Here is a 20,014-nt window from a genome sequence, read left to right as displayed (position 1 = left end):
TCCCTCTCATAAATGTCATGGAGTTTCAGACGGTTTTCACCATGTTTTGCTCGCATGACATCCACAACCGGACCCTCCGGAGGGCGTACTAGCCCCCCACTCTGCTTTGCGTCCATAACAAAGTCTAAGTGTTACCGGAACACCCCGTGTTACCAAAAACACTATGTTTCACCCGTCAGTGCTGTGATACTTGTTCCTCAGTACAACTCACCTAAAAACTGATCGTAAACCCTGGCTACGATGGATATCCCAAATATCCTACTTTCGAGCAGTCCCTCTCATAAATATCATGGAGAAATTAATTAAGTTTAAATTTAAAACATTAAAGGAAAAATACATGGATAAAAGTTACAGTGCAGTCTAAGATATGAATAGTTCAATTAAAAGCAGCGACAAAAAGAAAAGTCTTCAGCCTGGATTTGAAGCGGACCTGCAGGTTTCTGGGAGTTTGTTCCAGATATTTGGAGCATAATAACTGAACGCTGCTTTACCATGTTTAGTTCTGACTCTGGGGACAGAAAGCTGACCAGTCCCTGAAGACCTGAGAGATCTGGATGGTTCATAATTTAGCAGGAGGTCAGAAATGTATTTTGGGCCTAAACCATTCAGTGCTTTATAAACCAGCAGCAGTATTTTGAAATCTATTCTTGACACACAGGAAGCCAGTGTAAAGACTTCAGAACTGGAGTGATGTGATCCACTTTCTTAGTGTTAGTGAGGACTCGAGCAGCGGCGTTCTGAATCAGCTGCAGCTTCCTAATAGATTTTTTAGTGAGACCTGTGAAGACACCATTGCAGTAGTCGAGTCTACTGAAGATAAAAGCATGGACAAGTTTTCCAAATCCTGCTGTGATATTAGTCTTTTAATCGTAGATATATTCTTTAGGTGATAGTAGGCTGATTTAGTAACCGTTTTAATGTGACTGTTGAAACTCAGGTCAGAGTCCATGACTACACCAAGATTTCTGGCTTTATCTGTTGGTTTGAACATTGCAGACAGAAGCTCAGCGCTCACTTTTATACGTTCTGCCTTGGCTCCAAAAACCATTACCTCAGTTTTATCTTTGTTTAATTGGAGAAAGTTCTGACACATCCAGTCATTGATTTGTTCAATGCACTTACTCAGTGTTTGAATTGGAGCATAGTCTCCTGGTGAAATTGTTACGTACATTTGTGTGTCATCTGCATAGCTATGGTAACCTTATTTTGTTGTTTTTCATTATCTGAGCCAGTGGTAGCATGTAGATGTTAAAGAGAAGAGGCCCCAGGATGGAGCCTTGAGGAACCCCACATGTCATATTTTTCAACTCAGATGTGTATGTACCCACCCAGTTTTCCAGTTGGTCTAGTACTGTAATATGATGTGGTTAACAGTGTCAAACGCAGCACTGAGATCTAATAATACTAACACTGAAGTTCTGCCACTGTCTGTGTTTAAGTGGATGTCATTAAAGACCTTTACAAGAGCAGTCTCAGTGCTGTGGTTTGGACGAAAGCCTGACTGGAACACATCGAAACAGTTATTTAAATGCAAGAAATTACTCAACTTTTGAAAAACCACTTTTTCAATGATCTTACCTAGAAATGGGAGGTTTGATATGGGCCTGTAATTGTTCATTACTGAAGCATCTAGATTATTATTTTTTAAGAGCGGTTTAATGACTGCAGTTTTCAGGGCCTGTGGAAAAATACCTGAGTGAAGAGATTTGTTTACTATCTGAAGTAGATCTGAGGCCATGCAAGGCAAAACATCTTTGAAAAATCCTGTTGGAATAATATCAAGGCAGCAGGAGGAGGATTTCAGAAGTTGTATAATGTCCTCTAGGTTTTTATCATTAATCTGATGGAATTGTGTCATGGTGCTTGAATTGTTGTTAGGTGGACACAGAGACAACACATTTGCTGTTCCTGATGCAGAGGCACTGACTGCTTGTCTGATTTTCTGAATTGTGTCAGTGAAAAAGGAGGCAAAATCATTGCACGCCCTGGTGGATAGAAAGTCAGAGGCTACTGACACTGGGGGGTTAGTTAGTCTGTCGACGGTAACAAGCTTAACAGAAGCAAACAGACAACAATTAAAGTGATGGCGAGGTTTGAAAGTGTGAACACTCAATTTTGCAGTTTTAAGGTGAGGATAACAACTGCCGTTAACTATAATGATCAAATCACTTTTTTTTCGCACAAAAGATATCAATCCAATCACTTATAATAACCATTGTCTATTTATTTCTAGGTTGCAAGGTTTTTCCTGAGATTCACAAACTTTCAAGGATTTCAAGGAACCGTGTGAACCATGAATAATGCTTATACCTGCCGTGTGATTCAGATCCACTACAAATGTAAAAACGCCTTCCTTGGCCAACGAAAGACCCTAACCCTAACCTTAACAAACCAAACCTTAAAACATATTATCAACCCGAGATAATAATTCATTATAATTTACTTATCTACACATCTCCCAAATAGAAAATGTGTAACAATGACTCAGACTTCTGTATTCTTTGCTCACTTCCCGATCAAGTAGCACTGTCATCATATTACTTCTTCAGTATTCTAACACGAAGTACTTCCTTTAAGTGGTTCTCACTTTACAAAAACTCTTCCTCTAAGTAGATTCAATTGTAGGCCTCGAGCAGCAGTCATGGTTCGGTGGACTGACCCAGGCAGCCATGTGGCAAAGCCAAACAACTGGGGTTAGGGTACAGTGCTAATGCTTGTTTACGCTCAACACGCTGGGATAGACCCAAAGCCGCTCCACTACAATGTGGTCAATGAGAGACTTGGCTGAGACCAGGTATGAATATTTAAGGAACAATTTCTTCAAACTATGAAGACATGACAGAGGAGAAGCTAATATTCTAATAAACTATTTTGTGGGTAGAGCGAGTGACTTGAGGGTAAAATGAATTATAGAGTAAAGAAAAGAGAATAGTGCAGAAAATGTAAGGGAATGATTAATCAAAATACAGCAGTGAACATGTGAACACTGTAAATAATAAGGCAAACACACCATGCATGTGTCATTGATCCTTTTAACTTAAGTTAAAAGAAGGGTGTCATTATGAAGGGGGAAATCCTCGTCACCTTGTATGTCTTTCCCCTTCATGTATGTGTGTGTGTGTGATATGAAATTCAACTGACCGTGGTGCATGAAGCCGTTGTTGCAGAGCCCCACGCCCAGCGTCACAGCGTCCTCTCGGGTCGAGCAGTCTCCCTGGGAAACCAGATCAATGACGCACACACTCAGTCAGTCAGTCACTCACAATGGATGTTTCACACCTTCTCATGCACAGCAGACTGTTATCAAGTTATCAGGGTGGTGATTTGTAAGCCATCATGTGTTAATTCATATGTCTATAATAAAGACAATGACAGATTAGGAGGCTGATCAAATATGTTCTTGGTGATCTGACTAATCTATTTATTTATTTTTTGCAAATGTATTTTTAATTTCGTAAATGTTCTGTCTGTTGAAAGTATGTCCCATTTCAACCGCAGAAAGTATTTGTGATATTTTTGATAATTTTATTATAAGTACTTTTTTGACTTGGGCCTTCGATGCAGTGGTTAAAAGTCAAATAGTAACATGAAGAATCTATGACAATGACACAAGAAAACTACCCAGTTTCAGTACGACAGGTATTTGTAAACCATTGTTGCATGCTTACTTTATGTGTATTGATTAAATTAAAGTGTAACACATCTTCGTTTTTACCTGCAGGAGTAGCCAGTCAACCAGTTTGCTGGCAGGAATCACCGATTTGAAGGTTTTCAGATGGTGGTCTCGGTCCCTATTGAAGCAACGAAATATGAAATAATTTAAAGGATGTATTACCATAGTAAAATGCCAATAGTGTGTGAAAAAAGTTCTTGAAAGTCTGTGGGTTCACATGAAACATGTGTTTAACATAACAAAATCTCTTTGTGGTAAACATTGCCAACACAGTGTCTGTTTATGTAATGTCTACATTTTTGGTTAACCGATAGAGTCGCTGAAGTAATAACTTAAATATATATATTATTTGTGTTTTTGCAATTACAACATCACAAATTGTTGTTGTAGATACTGTCCAAAGTAATATTATTTAAGTTAAAGTACAAAAGTATTGACATCAGACTTGACCTAAGTACCAGAAGTAAAAGTATTTTTGCATTATGGCCTATTTTAGAATAATATATATTAAAGTCTAAGGTTATAATTATTGATGGATTAATGTCACAGCTAGTAAATGTGTTGTGTGTTATGTTATTATTATTTTATATACTGCTGATGAACCTCTTAACCTTAGATTGTTTGTCAATGTCTATTTAGTTGATTTATATTTCTCATATCTCAGAGTAGAAGTATTAAGTAGCATAAAATGAAAATACTGAGGTATTGCAAAAGTACCGTAAAATTGCACTTAAGTACATTTACTTTATCACATTCGACCACATGTGACTTGATAACAAAGTTAATACTGGCTGCTAGTTCACCTCTTTACATATGAATATATATATATATATATATATATATATATATATATATATATATACATAACTCTTATTATGCTTCTACTATTAGATTTGTATTCTATTAATGTGTGTTTCTATTAATGCGTGTGCTTAAACGATGTAAATGTCCCCTCTGTGGCCACCAAAAAAGGATTTATAATTCTGATATATGTAAACATGTGAAACAGGAAGTGGATGGTGGTTGGTTTTGAGTGTCAAACGGTATATTCGCTTTAACATCTCAATGTTATGAGTAAGATATTGGGTGTGTCCCTATATTGTACACTTCCACATTCAGAACGAAAGCTCAATAGAAACACCGGTTGAGAGCAGATGTGTAGAAGAAGTGCACTGATTGATATTGTATTAAAACAACATGGAAAGGGAGCAGCATTCATAAATGATTAGCGGGACAAATGGTTTTCTGAGTCATCCTCTCTACAGCATTAGACAGCATTAAAGTTGATTTTATTATGTTTATATCCATTTTATTATATGTCATTATTTTTATTTATATAAAACGTGCGGGCGCTTTGTCACTCAACAAAGTTTAAGAAAAGTGAGGCACTGCTTATAATTATTTATAATACATAAAACGCAACACATCCATCACTGTAACATTATAATTAATGGTTGCTACTTACAATGCCAATTTAGTGGTGGTTACAAAAAAAAAGCCAAGGACTTATTACATAATATGTGAATGGCAGGGAGAGGGATTGCCTTTGTATGGTAATAGGATTTATCCCCGGGCCAAAAGCTCTTTTGTTTGCGCCCAATGGCAAGCCCGGCACTTCAATCAGCGGGTGAGTGATGTCGGGGGAGATAGAGGGGTGAATGGGGAAGAGTATAAAGGGAGGGGCCGCGGCAGACTGAGAATGTGTGTAGGGGGAAAGACGTGTGCGTTTCCTGTGCTTCTGTATAAACTTGTACTTGATTCTGACTCTTCCGATGGAAAGCATTTCTGTACAGTGAGATCATTCTTCCTCTTTTTGAGACTAATTTCACTTCAGGTATTTTACCCACAATCAGTGCAAAAGGATTCATAGAAGTTTAAAAGAATAATCAGGAACTAATGGAGAACTGCATTTGTATATATTATCATATAGGGTAAATAAAATACAAGGTAGGGTGAGTGTGTATAAACTGTATTGTGTTTATATTCCAGTGTAACCGTGCTATGGTTTGTAGGTAAGAAAGTCAGTTAGTGTGATTGTGAGAGTGTCTTTGTGTGTTAAAGAGGGAGAGAGCAGACAGGAGGGAAAACAAGTCATTTGTGATGTAAAAAATGTCTGCTCATTTTCAGGTTCATATTGTATGTTGTGCCTCTACTGTGACATGTTTACATGCTTTACTGTTCTTTATTTTTGTCATACTGGCTGTGCTGCAGCACCTCTTTTCACCCTCTGTCTGAAACCAGAGCCCAGTCTGCTCTGATTGGTTAGCCGGTCGGCTCTGTGGTGATTGGTCAACTGCTTAGAGATGTCATGCCTCTTAGCCTATCCCGTACAATGTGTTGAAGTGCTAGCCAATAGAAGTGTGAGTCTTACATAGTGATGTCATTATTTTACGGAAATACACAAAGTAGTCCAAAGGAGGCGTTTCAGGCACTAGACTAGAGGTTTTGGGAAAGGGAAAACCCCAAAAAGCATAATAGGGCCTCTATAAAATGTTTGTTAAGTACAAACATTTTAAAATCCACTAGCATAAATTAAGATAATCCATAAAACTTTAAAGATTAACAGACCAGTAGTTTTTCTTAATCCTTTAAGAGCTATCTCATATAAACCTTCATTCAGGAAAAACCTGGCAACCTGCACCTGAACTGGATCTGGTGAACCTACAGCAGCAAATATCTGGCAGGGAGTCTAAAGTTTGGAGAGAAAAAGGGAGGTTTGAGGGCTCCTATTCCTGGCAGGGCTACTGTTAGTTCAGTCATCACAGACAGGGTCAAGCGGGCCGAATGTGAAGCCGCCATGAATATGTATTCGTGCACCTGGAGAGTGGGGGCATTAGCATATGCGGGGGGGGGGGAGAAGGGCAGGTACTTACTTGATGACAGGCGTGTGGAGGCTGTGAAGGCGGCAGTACAGCCTCACGCCCTGGAAGAGAAGAAAAGAGAAGTGGAGACGCTGAGTCATAGAGCACACACACCTTGGTTAAACAAGTAGCAGCATGGCTTCAGGACAAGAGATTTAACTGTGAAAAGAGTTACCCCCGGCTATCCATTTTGGACATTTCATAATCCCGCTATAGTTGGGAAATTCAGACTCAAGCAAACTAACATACCAGTCTTTATATTGTTTGTTTGGAATCACAGTTCTATGGGAGGTGATAAGTGCCTCCAGACTCTGTGAACATGTACAACTGTTAGGCAGCAGACACCAACTTTTATGCTGTATCAATAAAAAAAATTCTATGTTGAACCCTTCAATTATTTCATTTTTGATTTGGCACACTTTAGCAAAGTTGCAGGCAATGACACACTTTTTAATCTAAAAAAATATATGTTTTACATCTCTTATCAATCACCATCGAAGATATCCATACACAGAATTGTAGTTACCTTAGACATGATGTCCTCCATCTCACTGCGGGCCTTGTAGGTGCCGTCGTCGTAGCGGAATCGGTACAACACCTGCTCGTTCTTGAACTGGTGCTTGTCTGACACTGAAAGATACCCAGAAAGAGAACATGTTACCTCAAGGTAGTGCTGCGTACCGGCAAGCCGAACCGGTACTGGACTTGTAAAAAGTTTCGGTTCAAGTCCGGTTAAAACCGGAACGTCGGGAACCGGTACTTGGACTCGCAAAAAAACTAGCATTTACGTATATTCTAGTGTCTGTTGTTATTTAAACATTCCCTGATAAACGTTATTCAGCGTCAATAAATGAGTGCTAATCCCAGTGTGCTCAGTGTACAACATCACATGTAATTTCACCTTCGATTCACGGTTTGAAAACGTAGCCTTTCGCCACATGCTAATGCTAACCGGAAGTGAAGAATTTTCAGAATAAAAGTATTAGTTAAGTTAATAGTGTGAACTTCCGGTTTTTTCAGAATAAAACTGATTTAAATTAAATAGTGTATTTAATTCAAAATTACGCCATATCAACATTGATTTTAATTTCTAACAGTATGTATGTACATCACTATGTATGTAGTATGTACTGTATAATGTACACATGTAGAGTTGTAGAAAATACATGTACAGTTTAGCCTATACTGTATAGTAGGTGTGTAACAGTGTAATGCGTATAGTCTACTCTACACTCTACCTTTCAGCAACGTTTTAGGGATTTAGGCTCAGTCAGCTCAGGGACTGTTTGGTTACTTTAGTTTGGTAAATGAAATAAATGTTTGAACTTTGTAGTAGTTCACTGTAGTTGCTGTCATAAGTCATTTGTAGACTAAGTGGCAAAAAGTGTTTTTTCTACATTTGTACTTTGTAGAGAAATGTAGACACAAGTTGGAAGGGAGCACAATAAACCTGATGAGTTTGAATTTGAGTTGATTATTGTTAATTTGAAATTGATAATTAGCTCACAATAAGTTCACTTTAGTTACTCACACAACTTGACACAAGACATGGGTTCAGGTCCGGACTTATAAGTCCGGACCTGAACCTGAACCTCTGGACTTGAGTCCGGACCTGAACCTGAATGTGAGTCCAGGTACGCAGCACTACCTCAAGGGGAATCATAACCCATCAGATATTAAATAAACCCTTCCTCATCCACTCTTTAGTGGGGGATATTTAAGATAAATAAAATAAATGGTGTTTCATAGTTTGAAATGTAATTAAGAAGGATCGTGAAGAGCATCAATGTTCCTAATGCTTGTTACATGTAAATGGCTGGCCTTTATTTAATGTCCATATGTATTACAGATATTAGTGACTGAATAGCCACAGCATGCCTATGGAGACAAAATGTGAGAGACTCACGCTGTAATGAATTTGTCTGAGCATTTTCAAAAATGCAAGTTACAAAATATTAATGGGTTTGAGTGGAGCATTAGGTTTGTTTTTCAAATATTCTGTGACTTTTTTACACATTTAATCTGCAGAAAATATTAGGGTAAGTACAGACAGTAGGCGAGATGTGAGAAATGTGTGAGCAACACTGCGGTGGTAAATTCTGTCTGCATTGGGTAAGCAATGAAATTCAAATATTTAACACAGCGGACGGCTGCCAAATCCCATAAAACGTCCAAACTTGCAACAACAAACAAACAAACAAACAAACACATTTGATCTATGATTCATTCAACACTACACAGAACATGAATGAATAAAATGACTAATGCATACATAAACAGATGCCTGACGGTGAAATCAGCACCGTGCTTCCACCACAAGTTGGCATGTGCTCAAACAGAGCTGCTGGTTTTCTCAGTCTAGACCTAAAATGTCCTCATAAAACCCAAAGCAACACAATCAGCCATTGTAAAGTGTCACATATGGAATGTAAAGTACATGAAATGATAGCTGAATGATTACGGGAGCGAAGGAAAAATTACAAGGTATGAACGGGTGTGTTTTAGTTACCTGAACACGGACAGCTGATTGGATAAAACTTGAATTGTGTACGATAAAATGCACACATTACCTCCATCTGATTCCTTTTCACTGACTTATAGTGAAACCTACACTTTGCCTCCAGGGCCTGAGATGCTAATGGTTTACCCACAAAGCCTCACTGCTACCCTACAGACCGCTGCCTGTCATCACTCCACCTCTCTGTGTTGTTCTAAAGATTTCAGGGGATTTTCCACAGGTATTAAGGAATGTGAAGATTGGGTAAAAAATTCCCTGAGAGGGCGGTGTGTATAAATCGTGATAGTGGTTTAGCACTTACTATGTACAAGAGCGCCTTCAGCAATACTCTGGGTTCATACATTATGTATTGTAGCTGTTTGTGTCAGTGCTCTATGCATAATTCACTCAGGTTGGCTGACCTGTGCATATCCCACTCAAGCTAAATCAGGGAAGGGGAAATAATGTGAGAGACATTTCCAGAATTATTTCCGTCACTTATTTTACCCAATTATGGTGATTTCTACCGTAACATTGGAAGTGGGGTACACATTCATAACATGGATGACTCAAAGACTGAAGAAGAATGGGAATAAAAGAAAAAAAGCCTTGGTTGAGATGACTAAACAAAGTTAAAAATAGAATACCTGATATGAGGAGCTGCCAAGAGCTTAAAGATGAGAAGTAGAAAGGAATTGAAGATGATCGAGGTTTCACAAACAGAGGGAGAAAGAAAGCAGAAAATAAATAAATAATTTTGTTTAATCTCACCATGGTGAATGATGCCATTTTCCAGCAAGGCTTGTCCCAGGTTGACCCCTTCGTCAGACTTACTGATCTCTCCGCTCTCTATCAGCCACGACACAAACTCACTGAGAACACAAAGAAGACGAAGCATACGATGAGGCCCACATGTCTTATATTGGTGATCCGTTACGCTGTTTTGTTTTTCAAAATGCAACCATCTTTGGCACAGGGCTCCTTGCTGTGCTTTTGATGGCGTGGAAATTCACCCTGAATGCAAACAGCGTAGGTGACACTTTGTCTGAGATTTGTGTCGATAAAGTTGAGATTTATCTGAAAATTGTCATGTGCATGGCTTAAGCTAAACACTTACCATATAACTCTGATAAAACATGCACACCTCTCTTGTTCTGAGGGATGTGTTTTCTTTTTTTTTACATTTTATTTAATTGGCAAGTTTCTAAGAAATAAAAAGGCAGCTAGCCTTAGCCTACCAATTGTATTTATTTATCAGGCAGCATGTTTCTATAACTTGAAGTTGTTAATGCTGAATTTACCATATAACTATGCGTTTCTTTTTGTGTAAGCTTAGCATCAATACAGTAAATGTTGCCTTTAGTCTTAGGTTTGTATTTGTTTGCCCATTATCTCATACAGCCTTTACTCTGCTTCCATGCCATCATTTTCAACATCAATTAGAGTAAATCCTGAAATAAGGACCCCATGTACTAAATCAAGAATCCATTTTGATACGGACATTTCTCAAAGCCTTTTAGAATCGTATCGTGACACCAAGAATAAAAGTGGAATCTTGATTCACATTTTAAGTAATGAACCAAATGCTTTTTAAAAAAATATATGACAGCAACTGTTGTACACTACTGACTGTGGCTCTGATTGCTAAATGTGTATTGTGTGGACAGATATCATAGGGTAACATAGGGGAAAGTGAGTTCTGTTGCAGTGCATGGTATTTTTTTAACCACACGCAACAGAACTCACTTTAACCATCTTTTAATAATACATGTGATGAGTAAAGTGCCCGCATACCTTGCAAGCAGAGTATATTGCTTTCAGTATGCCTACCTGACCTGACCAGTGAAATATATCTGTTCTGTAGTAAGGCTGGCCTGTACAGTACATTCACAGCCTTGCACAAAGCACCATCATGACATTTAAAATGGCTTACAGTTGAAATGAAATACTTCAACCACAGACCAGAGCACATCTACAGTTCAACTTTCTTTGAAGTTCCTCTTTTTGCGACAAATATCCCTCAAGCTTTTCATACTGTATATGCATTACACATCCAAATCCAAGCACTTCGGCTCCGCTCCCCTTTTCTTCACAGCCAGTGTGAGCTGAACAAATGTTTGAAGGAGAAAATTACATTCTCCCCTTCTTCGTCTTTCAAGGTGCTGAGGGAAATTGGTTCCCCAGATGATGACGAAAAGTGAATTGGAGCTAGCTAGTGTGTGTTTGTGTGTGTGTTTGTGAATTCTGGGATTAAACATTCCAGCATGGGAACAATTTTGCAGAATGTGTGAGAAATCTTTCTGGACTTGACTTCTAGGTAGGAATATTTTATCCTAATAAAGAAAGAAAAAAAGGTGTCATTATGCCTGAGTTATTAGTGTATGCGTTTGTGTTGTCTTCCTGTTTGTTCATGTCAAAGCTGGTGGCTGTTAATTGACATTGACAGGGGACTGAATGGGAGGGGATGGTGTGTGTGTGTGTGCGTGCGTGCGTGCGTGCGTGTGTGTTATGTAAGCGTCAGGTTAATTTTGGAAACAGAGCTTGAAAGGAAATTAATATGACGAGCAGGAAATGTGTGTGTGAGGAAGAGGCCGACTTTGTTCAGCCACACACAGAGGAGGAAAAGAAGACAAGGGAAATGGATTTGTGGGAATAACTTCTGATGATTAGTTGAGTTCAGCATAACTGAAATACATTTCAAGTCAGAAACTGTGAAGTGTCAACTTTTATGTTTCAGGTTTACACTACATTTTAAAGAGGACCCATTATGCTCATGTTCAGGATTCATATATGTATTGTGCGCCTCTACTGGGACAGTCACATGCTTAAATCATACTTACCAACCTTGAGACCTCAGAAATCGGGAGCATTTCAAAACCACCGCGGGGGGGGGTGCTAGTGGATCATCGCCGGAGCTGTATTAGATTAACATTAACATGCTTATTGTAGTGGTAAGTGCACTGCCTTGCGGCCTGTAGCACCATCCTTGATGGAGCATATGTGTGGGCTACAGGAAAGGAGTGAGCAGAGGGTCGTGTTGTCGATTCTTGTTCAGTTTTCTGTGACTATCTTCCTCACCCTCTCAGACTTTGAGTTGCGCGCGCTGCTAAAGAGACGCGCTACCATGGAAACCAAACAATGGTGTAGCTGTATTACAGGCCGAGTGGAAACAGTCCTGAGTAAATCTGATTTTGTCAGAAATCGGGAGAAATGCGGGAGAAATATGACCCCGGGAGGAAACCGGGAGAGGTCAATGAAATCGGGAGTCTCCCGCGAAAATCGGGAGGGTTGGCAAGTATGGCTTAAATGTTCAAAAAGTTCTTTATTTTTCTCATACTGCCTGTGCTGAAGCACCTCTTTTCACCCTCCGTCTGAAACCAGAGACCAGTCTGATCTGATTGGTTAGCTGTTATAATTGGTCAACAGCTCGGAGATGTGTTGGAAATGTCCCGTTAGCTAGAGAGCAGGGACTTTCGTGGGAGAAAAAGGTTCCTATGTCTGATTGGCTGGGCGCATTGCAAACCACGCCCCGTAAAACTCCCAAAAAGTTTTGTGAAGCCGCCATTTTATTATCCTCGCATTAGCATTATTAGCATTAGCATCATTAGCATTAGCCCAGCGCAGAAACGCAGAGAGACTAACTTATGGCAACACAAAATAAAACATGGGAGCGGTGGAGATGAGGAGGTGTCGGCGTTCTGGCGATTTACTCGGGGACTTCCGGCCGGGGACTTTGGGCGGCAGTATTCGCCGTGAAGTGGTTTGCGGCCTGCCAGTAAACCCAAAGCAGAAGAAGAAGAAGAAGTGACGTCAGCGGCTTCATTTGCCTAATCCTCCCCCAGGGACTTATTCCGGTGTGAATGCGATTTGTACTTAGTTCATGAGAACTAAAGCGTTCTCATGAACTAAGTTCTCATGAATCTTTGTGGGAAAAGTACTGCGGTGTGAATGCGCCTAATGCTACATTTTGTTAGAAAAACAAAAGCTAGAACAAAAGAAAATCATGCAGAAATTGAGGGTAGATATGATATCATTTTCTGCTAGCGTTAGCACTCCTATTAGCACAAACAAAGAGAAAAAAATAAGACACTTCAATTTGATCAAATACCATTGCTTTAAATCCTAACAAACGATGTTAGGCGAGCACTGGCATGACCAAACAAGTACCATTAACACATTTAAAGTGTGTTAACACCGACCATCTTCTAATATTAGATAGCAGAAGGATGATGGGATGATGCTATCAAGGCAACAGGGTGCTATCAGCCGGCTGTCAGCATCTCATCTAATTTCATCAGAAAGACAAATGCAGAGCTAATGCAGCTTGCACTTATCAGCAGGAAATGACTGAGTGATTAAAAGAGGAAAGTGGGAGGTGATCGAAAGTGAAAACAGGGTGAGGGAGAGAGGCAGACAAACTGAAAATAAGAACATTCCTTCTACGAGAATACTATTAACACCATGAGGACGCAAGTGAAATAAGATATGCTGGTGATCTATGTTATCTTGACTTTTTCCTAACGTCAACAAAGGTTTTGAAAGGATAATCAGCAATCTTTTAAAAAAGAAAATTCTTCTGTGACAAAGGTAGTAAAAATGTTTTGCAAGCATTATATTCATCAAGTGAGTTCTGAATGTTCTCACAAACACATATATTGGATATTGCATATATTAAAGCCGACTATTTCTAGCCAAAGGAAAGAAATGTAAATACTGTTACATAACTTGTTCAAGTGCAGAAATTGAAATTCACCTGTAAGAAAACAAACAACTAGAATATAGGGAAGTGTTGCCCTTTGCTGAAATGAGCATAAACTAAGACAAAACTATTCCTGACAAAAAAGTTTCAATACTGGCAAAAACGTTTTTATCCCACTCTTTTTCAAGGATGAAAAAAAAAAAAGATTCAAAATTGATCTTCGAAGTAAAACATTTTTCCTTTCCTTCTTGAGTCATAAAGAGAGAAACCCATTTAAATCAGACAGAAAATTGATCACCAGAATAGATTTTCTTCTCTCTTGACTTTAAGGCTTCTGAAGTATGCTAGTAACGCACTGTTCTTAATACAGTATACTCTGACAGGGAAGGAGAGTGCTTAATGCGGACGTGTACTTTTATGCAGAATGAAGTTCCTGAAAGCAGGTGCCTTGGACGGAGAGAAGAAAAATCCCAGACAAGGAGTTCACATGACGCCACAAAGATTGAACATGTCTCGCAGACACACCATTACATTTTTAAGTGACCCATTACATTCCTGTAACTGATTTGAAAGTAGTCAATGCAGTGTCTACTACACATCTCTCGAAAGAGGCCATGTTGGCAGTGGTGAAGACACAAACGGTTGCTCCCTGGTTTCTCTTTAAATGGTCATCACCTTTGAAGTCTTTCCATGTTTTTATTCTTTGTTTCTTACTAAAATGGTGCCTGAAAGAATTTTAATTGCTGCTCAGGATCTCACAATTACTGGCATTAGGGAAACCTAAGCAGGTCTCTCATTGTCCTGACACATAAAGGGGACAGCGATGGCTTGTTGCAGAGCCTCAGTTAAAGTTCCTTTGCTAATGAAAGTCTGGATGTGTGAGTGTGTGCTCCATGATAGGAGTGTGTAGGGAGCAACTTGGTCCTTTCTATGAACTGTGAGAGGAGACTATAAGGGGGGCTCATTACAGACAAGAGGATGTAGGGATAAAACAGTTTAGGCACCTTGCCAGAACTTGGGGAGACTGGATACAGGCTCTTTTGAAAGAATGCCGATCTTATGTAACAGCGCTTTTGTAAGGACCCCCTGGTGAACAGCATTGCAGTCACATTCTTGGAACCTCAAGAAAACCAGGCACTAAGGGAAATAAAGAAACTCACTTTCCCATGAAGCACTTGGGCACAATGCTGAGCTTCCTGCGTCGATCTTTAATCAGGTGGCGACTTTTGGTCATCATCATGTGGTAGAGCTTCTCCCCCTTCTCTGCAATCATCACGTAGGCGTCCCGCTCCATTCCCAGTTTGAGACCTACGAACAAAAGAGAAAAAAAACTGTCAGATTCCCGTCAATGGAATAAGACTTTTCTATAATAAAAGGAACATGAATCACAATGGCAAAACAAATACAGCAGAACCATTACTGGAAACAAATTTCCAATTGGTTTTAGCGGCTTCTTTCACGTGCCAAAGCCAAAAGGCAAAGGCTGTCATGGTTCTGTTAAAACAGACAAACGGGCCCTTCTCCTGGTTGTGTTCTGGTATTGTGCAGATGAAATGAAGCCAGGACCAAAGCACTGCAGCTCGGGTTCGCTTCAACCTTCTGAAACAAACCCAGATGTTTATCTCTCCTAGACGAGTTGTTTTGTGGAGTGAGTAGAGTTCAGGAGGGCAGTGTGGGCTAGTTTGTTGACTATTATTGCTCTATTGTAAAGCAGAACATGTGAGGGCCCATTGTAAGGCCCGATGCCCCGATAGAACCTCTCCAGTGAGTTCACAGTTTGAGCTGCTTAAGCTCACCGTGGGGTTTGATGAACTTCTGAAACACACTGAGAAACTTCCTGACTGGGGCATCTAACTCTGCTGCACTGCGCCTTCATAAGCTGCTTAACTCTACTGAGAGACACATCAAGCTGCTGAACGCGACTAAAAGGTATTCACGCATGTAGTGCCGCTTCTCCTTCAGGGATAGGAAATAATACATTGTTGTTGATTCCAATTCCATTATTGACGCTTCGTATCGGTCAATTTGTTGTTGTAGTAGTCATCATTTTTCGTAAAATGTGGCCGTACCCTGGATCGATGTTCCTTGCCAGTGAGTTTTTGCAGGTAGATTTGCACATTTGTCAGACAAACATGACAGCTTCTGGACCTGGTTTTCAACTGGTTCTTGATTCCGCATAATAGCGGCCTTGCTGGCAGTCAGCTGACATTTGGCTGAAGCCTTTGATCTGCAAATATGATTTGAAGACACAAGGGAACTATGCCCCAATGCAAGGCATTTGATCACTTGGCCTTTTCAACATTCCCTTGAGGTTGGCTGGGTGTGTAACATTGTAGGACCAGAGCAAATGTTGCAATACAGTGAAAACTAAATGCACTGAAAGAGCACAGACCTCTGCCAAGGCCAATCGTGCCTTCACATGCTTCTCAGATTGTCCTATTTCCCAATTTGGGAAGATGTTCTTTCAACTTCGGTGTGTTCATGAGAATTGTATAATGTTTTTAAAAAGTTGATACATACGAGTTGTTGTACCATTTTGAGGGGCCTTTCGTGTGAATTATCCTAGGTGGAAACACATTTTTAACATCATCCCCAACCCACATGAATCCAAACCTAGCAATACTAATGAAAGTGAAACGGGCTATATCCACCTTGTAATAAGTTCTTCATGACCCATGCTACACCCTTACACCAGGTTTTAATCATTTGTACACAATCCTGCTGACAGACAGTCAACAGACTAAGCCGAAATATAACCTCTTTGGCAGAGGTCACACATTTCATTGGGTCTGCATTATGCAACTTTTAGCGGTTTAAGGGAGAAAGTTAAGTGACAACTCTTTTGGAAGTCTGACCAACTTAAAGGCAAAAAGAGGCGTAAAACGAACTATTGAATTCATTTTTCCCATAGGTTCTCTGGGGTTCTGCACTGGGTGATGGAGGTTGGGTTATATTACATTTGACAGCAGCTGGAGTAGACTTAAACAATGAGTGTCATTGAACAACAGACGGAGCCTGTCCAGCGCAGCAGAGGCCCCTCAGCTTCTGTTCCAGCTGTCAGAGTTTGTCTTGTGCTGCTCCTCGTCTTCCTGGCACAAACTAATACCCTATCGCATTATCTGCCCCACGCATTTTCTCTTAAACTGCCGTGAAAATAGTGATAGGACAAAACACCTCCAGCTGGCAGTGTTGAACAATGAAAGTCTTTTAGGAGGGTTTGGGAAGAGCCACATGTCCAACATAGGGAAGGACCACAGCGTGGAGAAAGTCATATCGAACAAGGCGTGTCAGGAGTGGAGTCATGCGGAAAAAGTGGAACATAACTAGGATTTATTGAAGAAAAATACTATCATGTAGCTGTCTACACTGTAGCGAAGAGGTGAGAGAAAGGTAAGGACAGAGTATACTGTAGAGGGGGTAATAGAAAGGAGAGTGTGGGGGAAATGGGCACTGTGACTGATCTGCATCTGTTAGCCTCAGGTCGATTTCCGCCGGGGTTGAAACCAAACACCACAAGCTGCAGCTCACTCCTCCGTACTTACTTCTAACCTGAAACCCTTTTATCACAGAATCAGACGCTAGTGACGTCCAATGTACACTCTGGATGCGTTTTAAATGTAAACATAGAAAAGATTTGTTAACAAAAAGTGTTGACATCGGTGATTAAATGAAGCTAAAACTCTTTTTCTTTGCTCATTTCCCGCCAAATCCCATTCTATTAGCTTCAGGGATTTTTAGCCATCAATGCTATCAGGTGACCAGTTGTGTACCTCCCCAAATCTGGTTTAAAGCCTTTCACACTGTCTAAGGCACACAACATAACAAAGACAGATGGCCACAGCTGAACAGGTGGGAACACATTTTAAGACAAAAGAGGGAAGTCGGAAAGAGCAACAAGAATATCAGTTTGCATTACTAATCTCAAATCGGTGGATGTGGCGCTGTGTAGGGCTTATTTTTGATCATCAATGAATGAAGTGTTTTTGAAATGGTGAGACTAAATACACTAGATTTTCTGCAAACTAATCCAGAGCTTTGTCATGTCAATTCATTATATGGCTTCAAAACCAACAGCTGGACATGGATACAACTGTGTTTTTAAGTCAATGCAAACACTCTTTATTCTAGGTAAAATAGATCCAAGCATGCATGACGTCATTGACTTTCACTTTCTTTGACAAAAAGAATGCTTATCTATTCAAAGCGTTTGACAAAGATGCTGTTTTTAGCACAGCTGTTGTTTGCAAATGACTCATCACACGGAGGGATTTGATTAGACACCACAGCTGCATTGATTTTTTTAAAGGGAAGAGATTGTTGAAGCAGCAGCCTCTGCTCAGTGCACAGGTCAACCAGGCCAACTGTAGACGTCATGTCACCTAAGCCTCTGTTTATGAAACACACCGTATTCAAGGTGGGACATAACCAAAAGGACACAAACACTACACCCAGGTCTTCAGCACACACTCTCTACTGTGGGAGAGCTAACTGAGCCTGTATCGGTGTTGAATATAAGGTGACACTAACATGTAGGGCAGATAGAGTGGCTAGTAAAGCGTTGGATAGTGAGGATTAGAAAGCACTATGTATTTGGTTAGTAGTAGGTGTTTTTTAGCTTGTAAATGTTTTTGTAAAATACATGAATTTAAGCCAATAACTAGATGTGTTAGTAACATATATTGAAAATACTTTGTTTTAGTGTCTATGCCCCTATTCTAAAGCTTCAGATAGTTTATCAGGGTGTCCCATTTCACATACCTCCATTCTGTCTTATGGTAAATGGAAAATAGACTTCATTTATACAGTGCTTTATTCAGTCTAAAGGGCTTTTTATATACACAAGTCTGCATTTATGCAATTGCCCTGCTGCCATACACACACATTCACACACTGTTGGGAGCCCAAGGATACATCTAAATGTTAACGGCAGGGGCTGTGATTGAACCCACAACCATCCCATTGTAAGGACCAGTCTGGCCTTATGATTGCACTTGTATATATATATTTTTTTTATAAGTAAATGGAATTGAATACGCAGTTGCCAGTTTATTCAGGGTTCTAACAGAATAGGGAGGTAAGTAGACATTTTGAGATATTTTTAAAATGTTAATCAGTATGAAATTAAAGACTAACTTTACAATAACCATAATAAAGGACAACATAGGACAAATGGTCCCAGGCTGGATTTGAACCCGGGTCCTCCGCATAGGGACCAAACCCCCCCAAGCCCCAGGGCCCGCCTGCTTTTTAAAAATATGAATTCCATTATTAGTTCCCATTATTACACGAGGCTGAAACTAATGCATCCTAAGACAACAGCCCTTCAACACAACATCAACAAAGATTTGAGATACTGTAAATAATACCCGTTAGTTCCACTGTAAAAAATATGGTTGGTATCTTTGGAAAGCCACTACATCCTCCATTGGGGGAACGCTGGTACAAAATAAGGACCATTCTCTGGTGTGCGCCATCAGAGCCATAAACCAGAAGCACCATAAATTGCCTTTAAAAAAAAGTGTTACTCACTCTCTCTCTGCTCCCGTTCTCTCAAGATGGCGTCCAGCCACTTCTGCTTGTCTTCTGCATTTTTGGCCATGCAGACAAACCACTTGTTTTTCGCAGTGTTGTGGATCTTCCAGCCGTTAGTCACCGTGTAGTTGTTGCTGTGATAGTCCGCTGCAAAGAAAAAAAATCAAGTAATTTGTCTTTAAAATGAGACCGGAGTCATCATGTAAAACATTTGAAGTCTTGAATGGCCCTTAAACAAGCAAAGAGTTCACCTCATTAAAATAACATGCACTTGAATGATCTCACATGTTCTTTCCCCCCTAAGCATTTCATTTGGAAAGAATGACACAAAAACCACAGCACTATGTCAACGCTGACCTCAGTGGTAAGTAAAGTGAAGCAATCAGTAGAGTAATCAAATGAATCTTGTTAATATTGAAGTTATCTCCAAATAGGACTCGAGCAATGATTTACAAACCAATTAATGAGATAAACACGATGCACCGGGAGAGCAGTAAAAGACCCTGTTACCACTGACTCTGCAAAATCTCTCCTCGTACCCGCTTTCTAATTGTATTATCCATTGAGCTGCAGGTGAGCAAGCTCCTGAATAATGAATGGTGGCTGCTAATGGGGTGCATTAGTCTTTCACGCTCAAAGGTCATATAAATAGATCTGATACTCTGAGACCCACAGGGAGCAGCTCCTGCTGAGGAGGGAAGAACATTATCTTTGAAGCAAATGGAACGGAAAAGATGGATTTTGGTGAAATG

General features: G+C 39.9%; 1 protein-coding gene across 1 annotated transcript in view; it reads right to left on the bottom strand.

The window, feature by feature from the left end:
• prex1 (phosphatidylinositol-3,4,5-trisphosphate-dependent Rac exchange factor 1) overlaps positions 1–20,014 on the bottom strand; it is a 124,733-nt gene that overhangs the window by 64,311 nt on the left and 40,408 nt on the right. The window contains exons 9-15 of the mRNA XM_034086497.2: positions 19,260–19,409; positions 14,891–15,038; positions 9,803–9,903; positions 7,061–7,164; positions 6,547–6,596; positions 3,716–3,791; positions 3,142–3,214 (exon numbers count right to left, since the gene is read on the bottom strand). Coding sequence (XP_033942388.1) covers positions 3,142–3,214; positions 3,716–3,791; positions 6,547–6,596; positions 7,061–7,164; positions 9,803–9,903; positions 14,891–15,038; positions 19,260–19,409 — 702 coding nt within the window. The remainder of the gene's footprint in view (positions 1–3,141; positions 3,215–3,715; positions 3,792–6,546; positions 6,597–7,060; positions 7,165–9,802; positions 9,904–14,890; positions 15,039–19,259; positions 19,410–20,014) is intronic.

This window comes from Pseudochaenichthys georgianus, chromosome 7 (assembly GCF_902827115.2).
Source record: "Pseudochaenichthys georgianus chromosome 7, fPseGeo1.2, whole genome shotgun sequence".
NCBI lineage: Eukaryota > Metazoa > Chordata > Actinopteri > Perciformes > Channichthyidae > Pseudochaenichthys > Pseudochaenichthys georgianus.
Note: the sequence above shows the minus strand (reverse complement) of the source record. Positions and strands in the feature narration are given on the sequence as shown.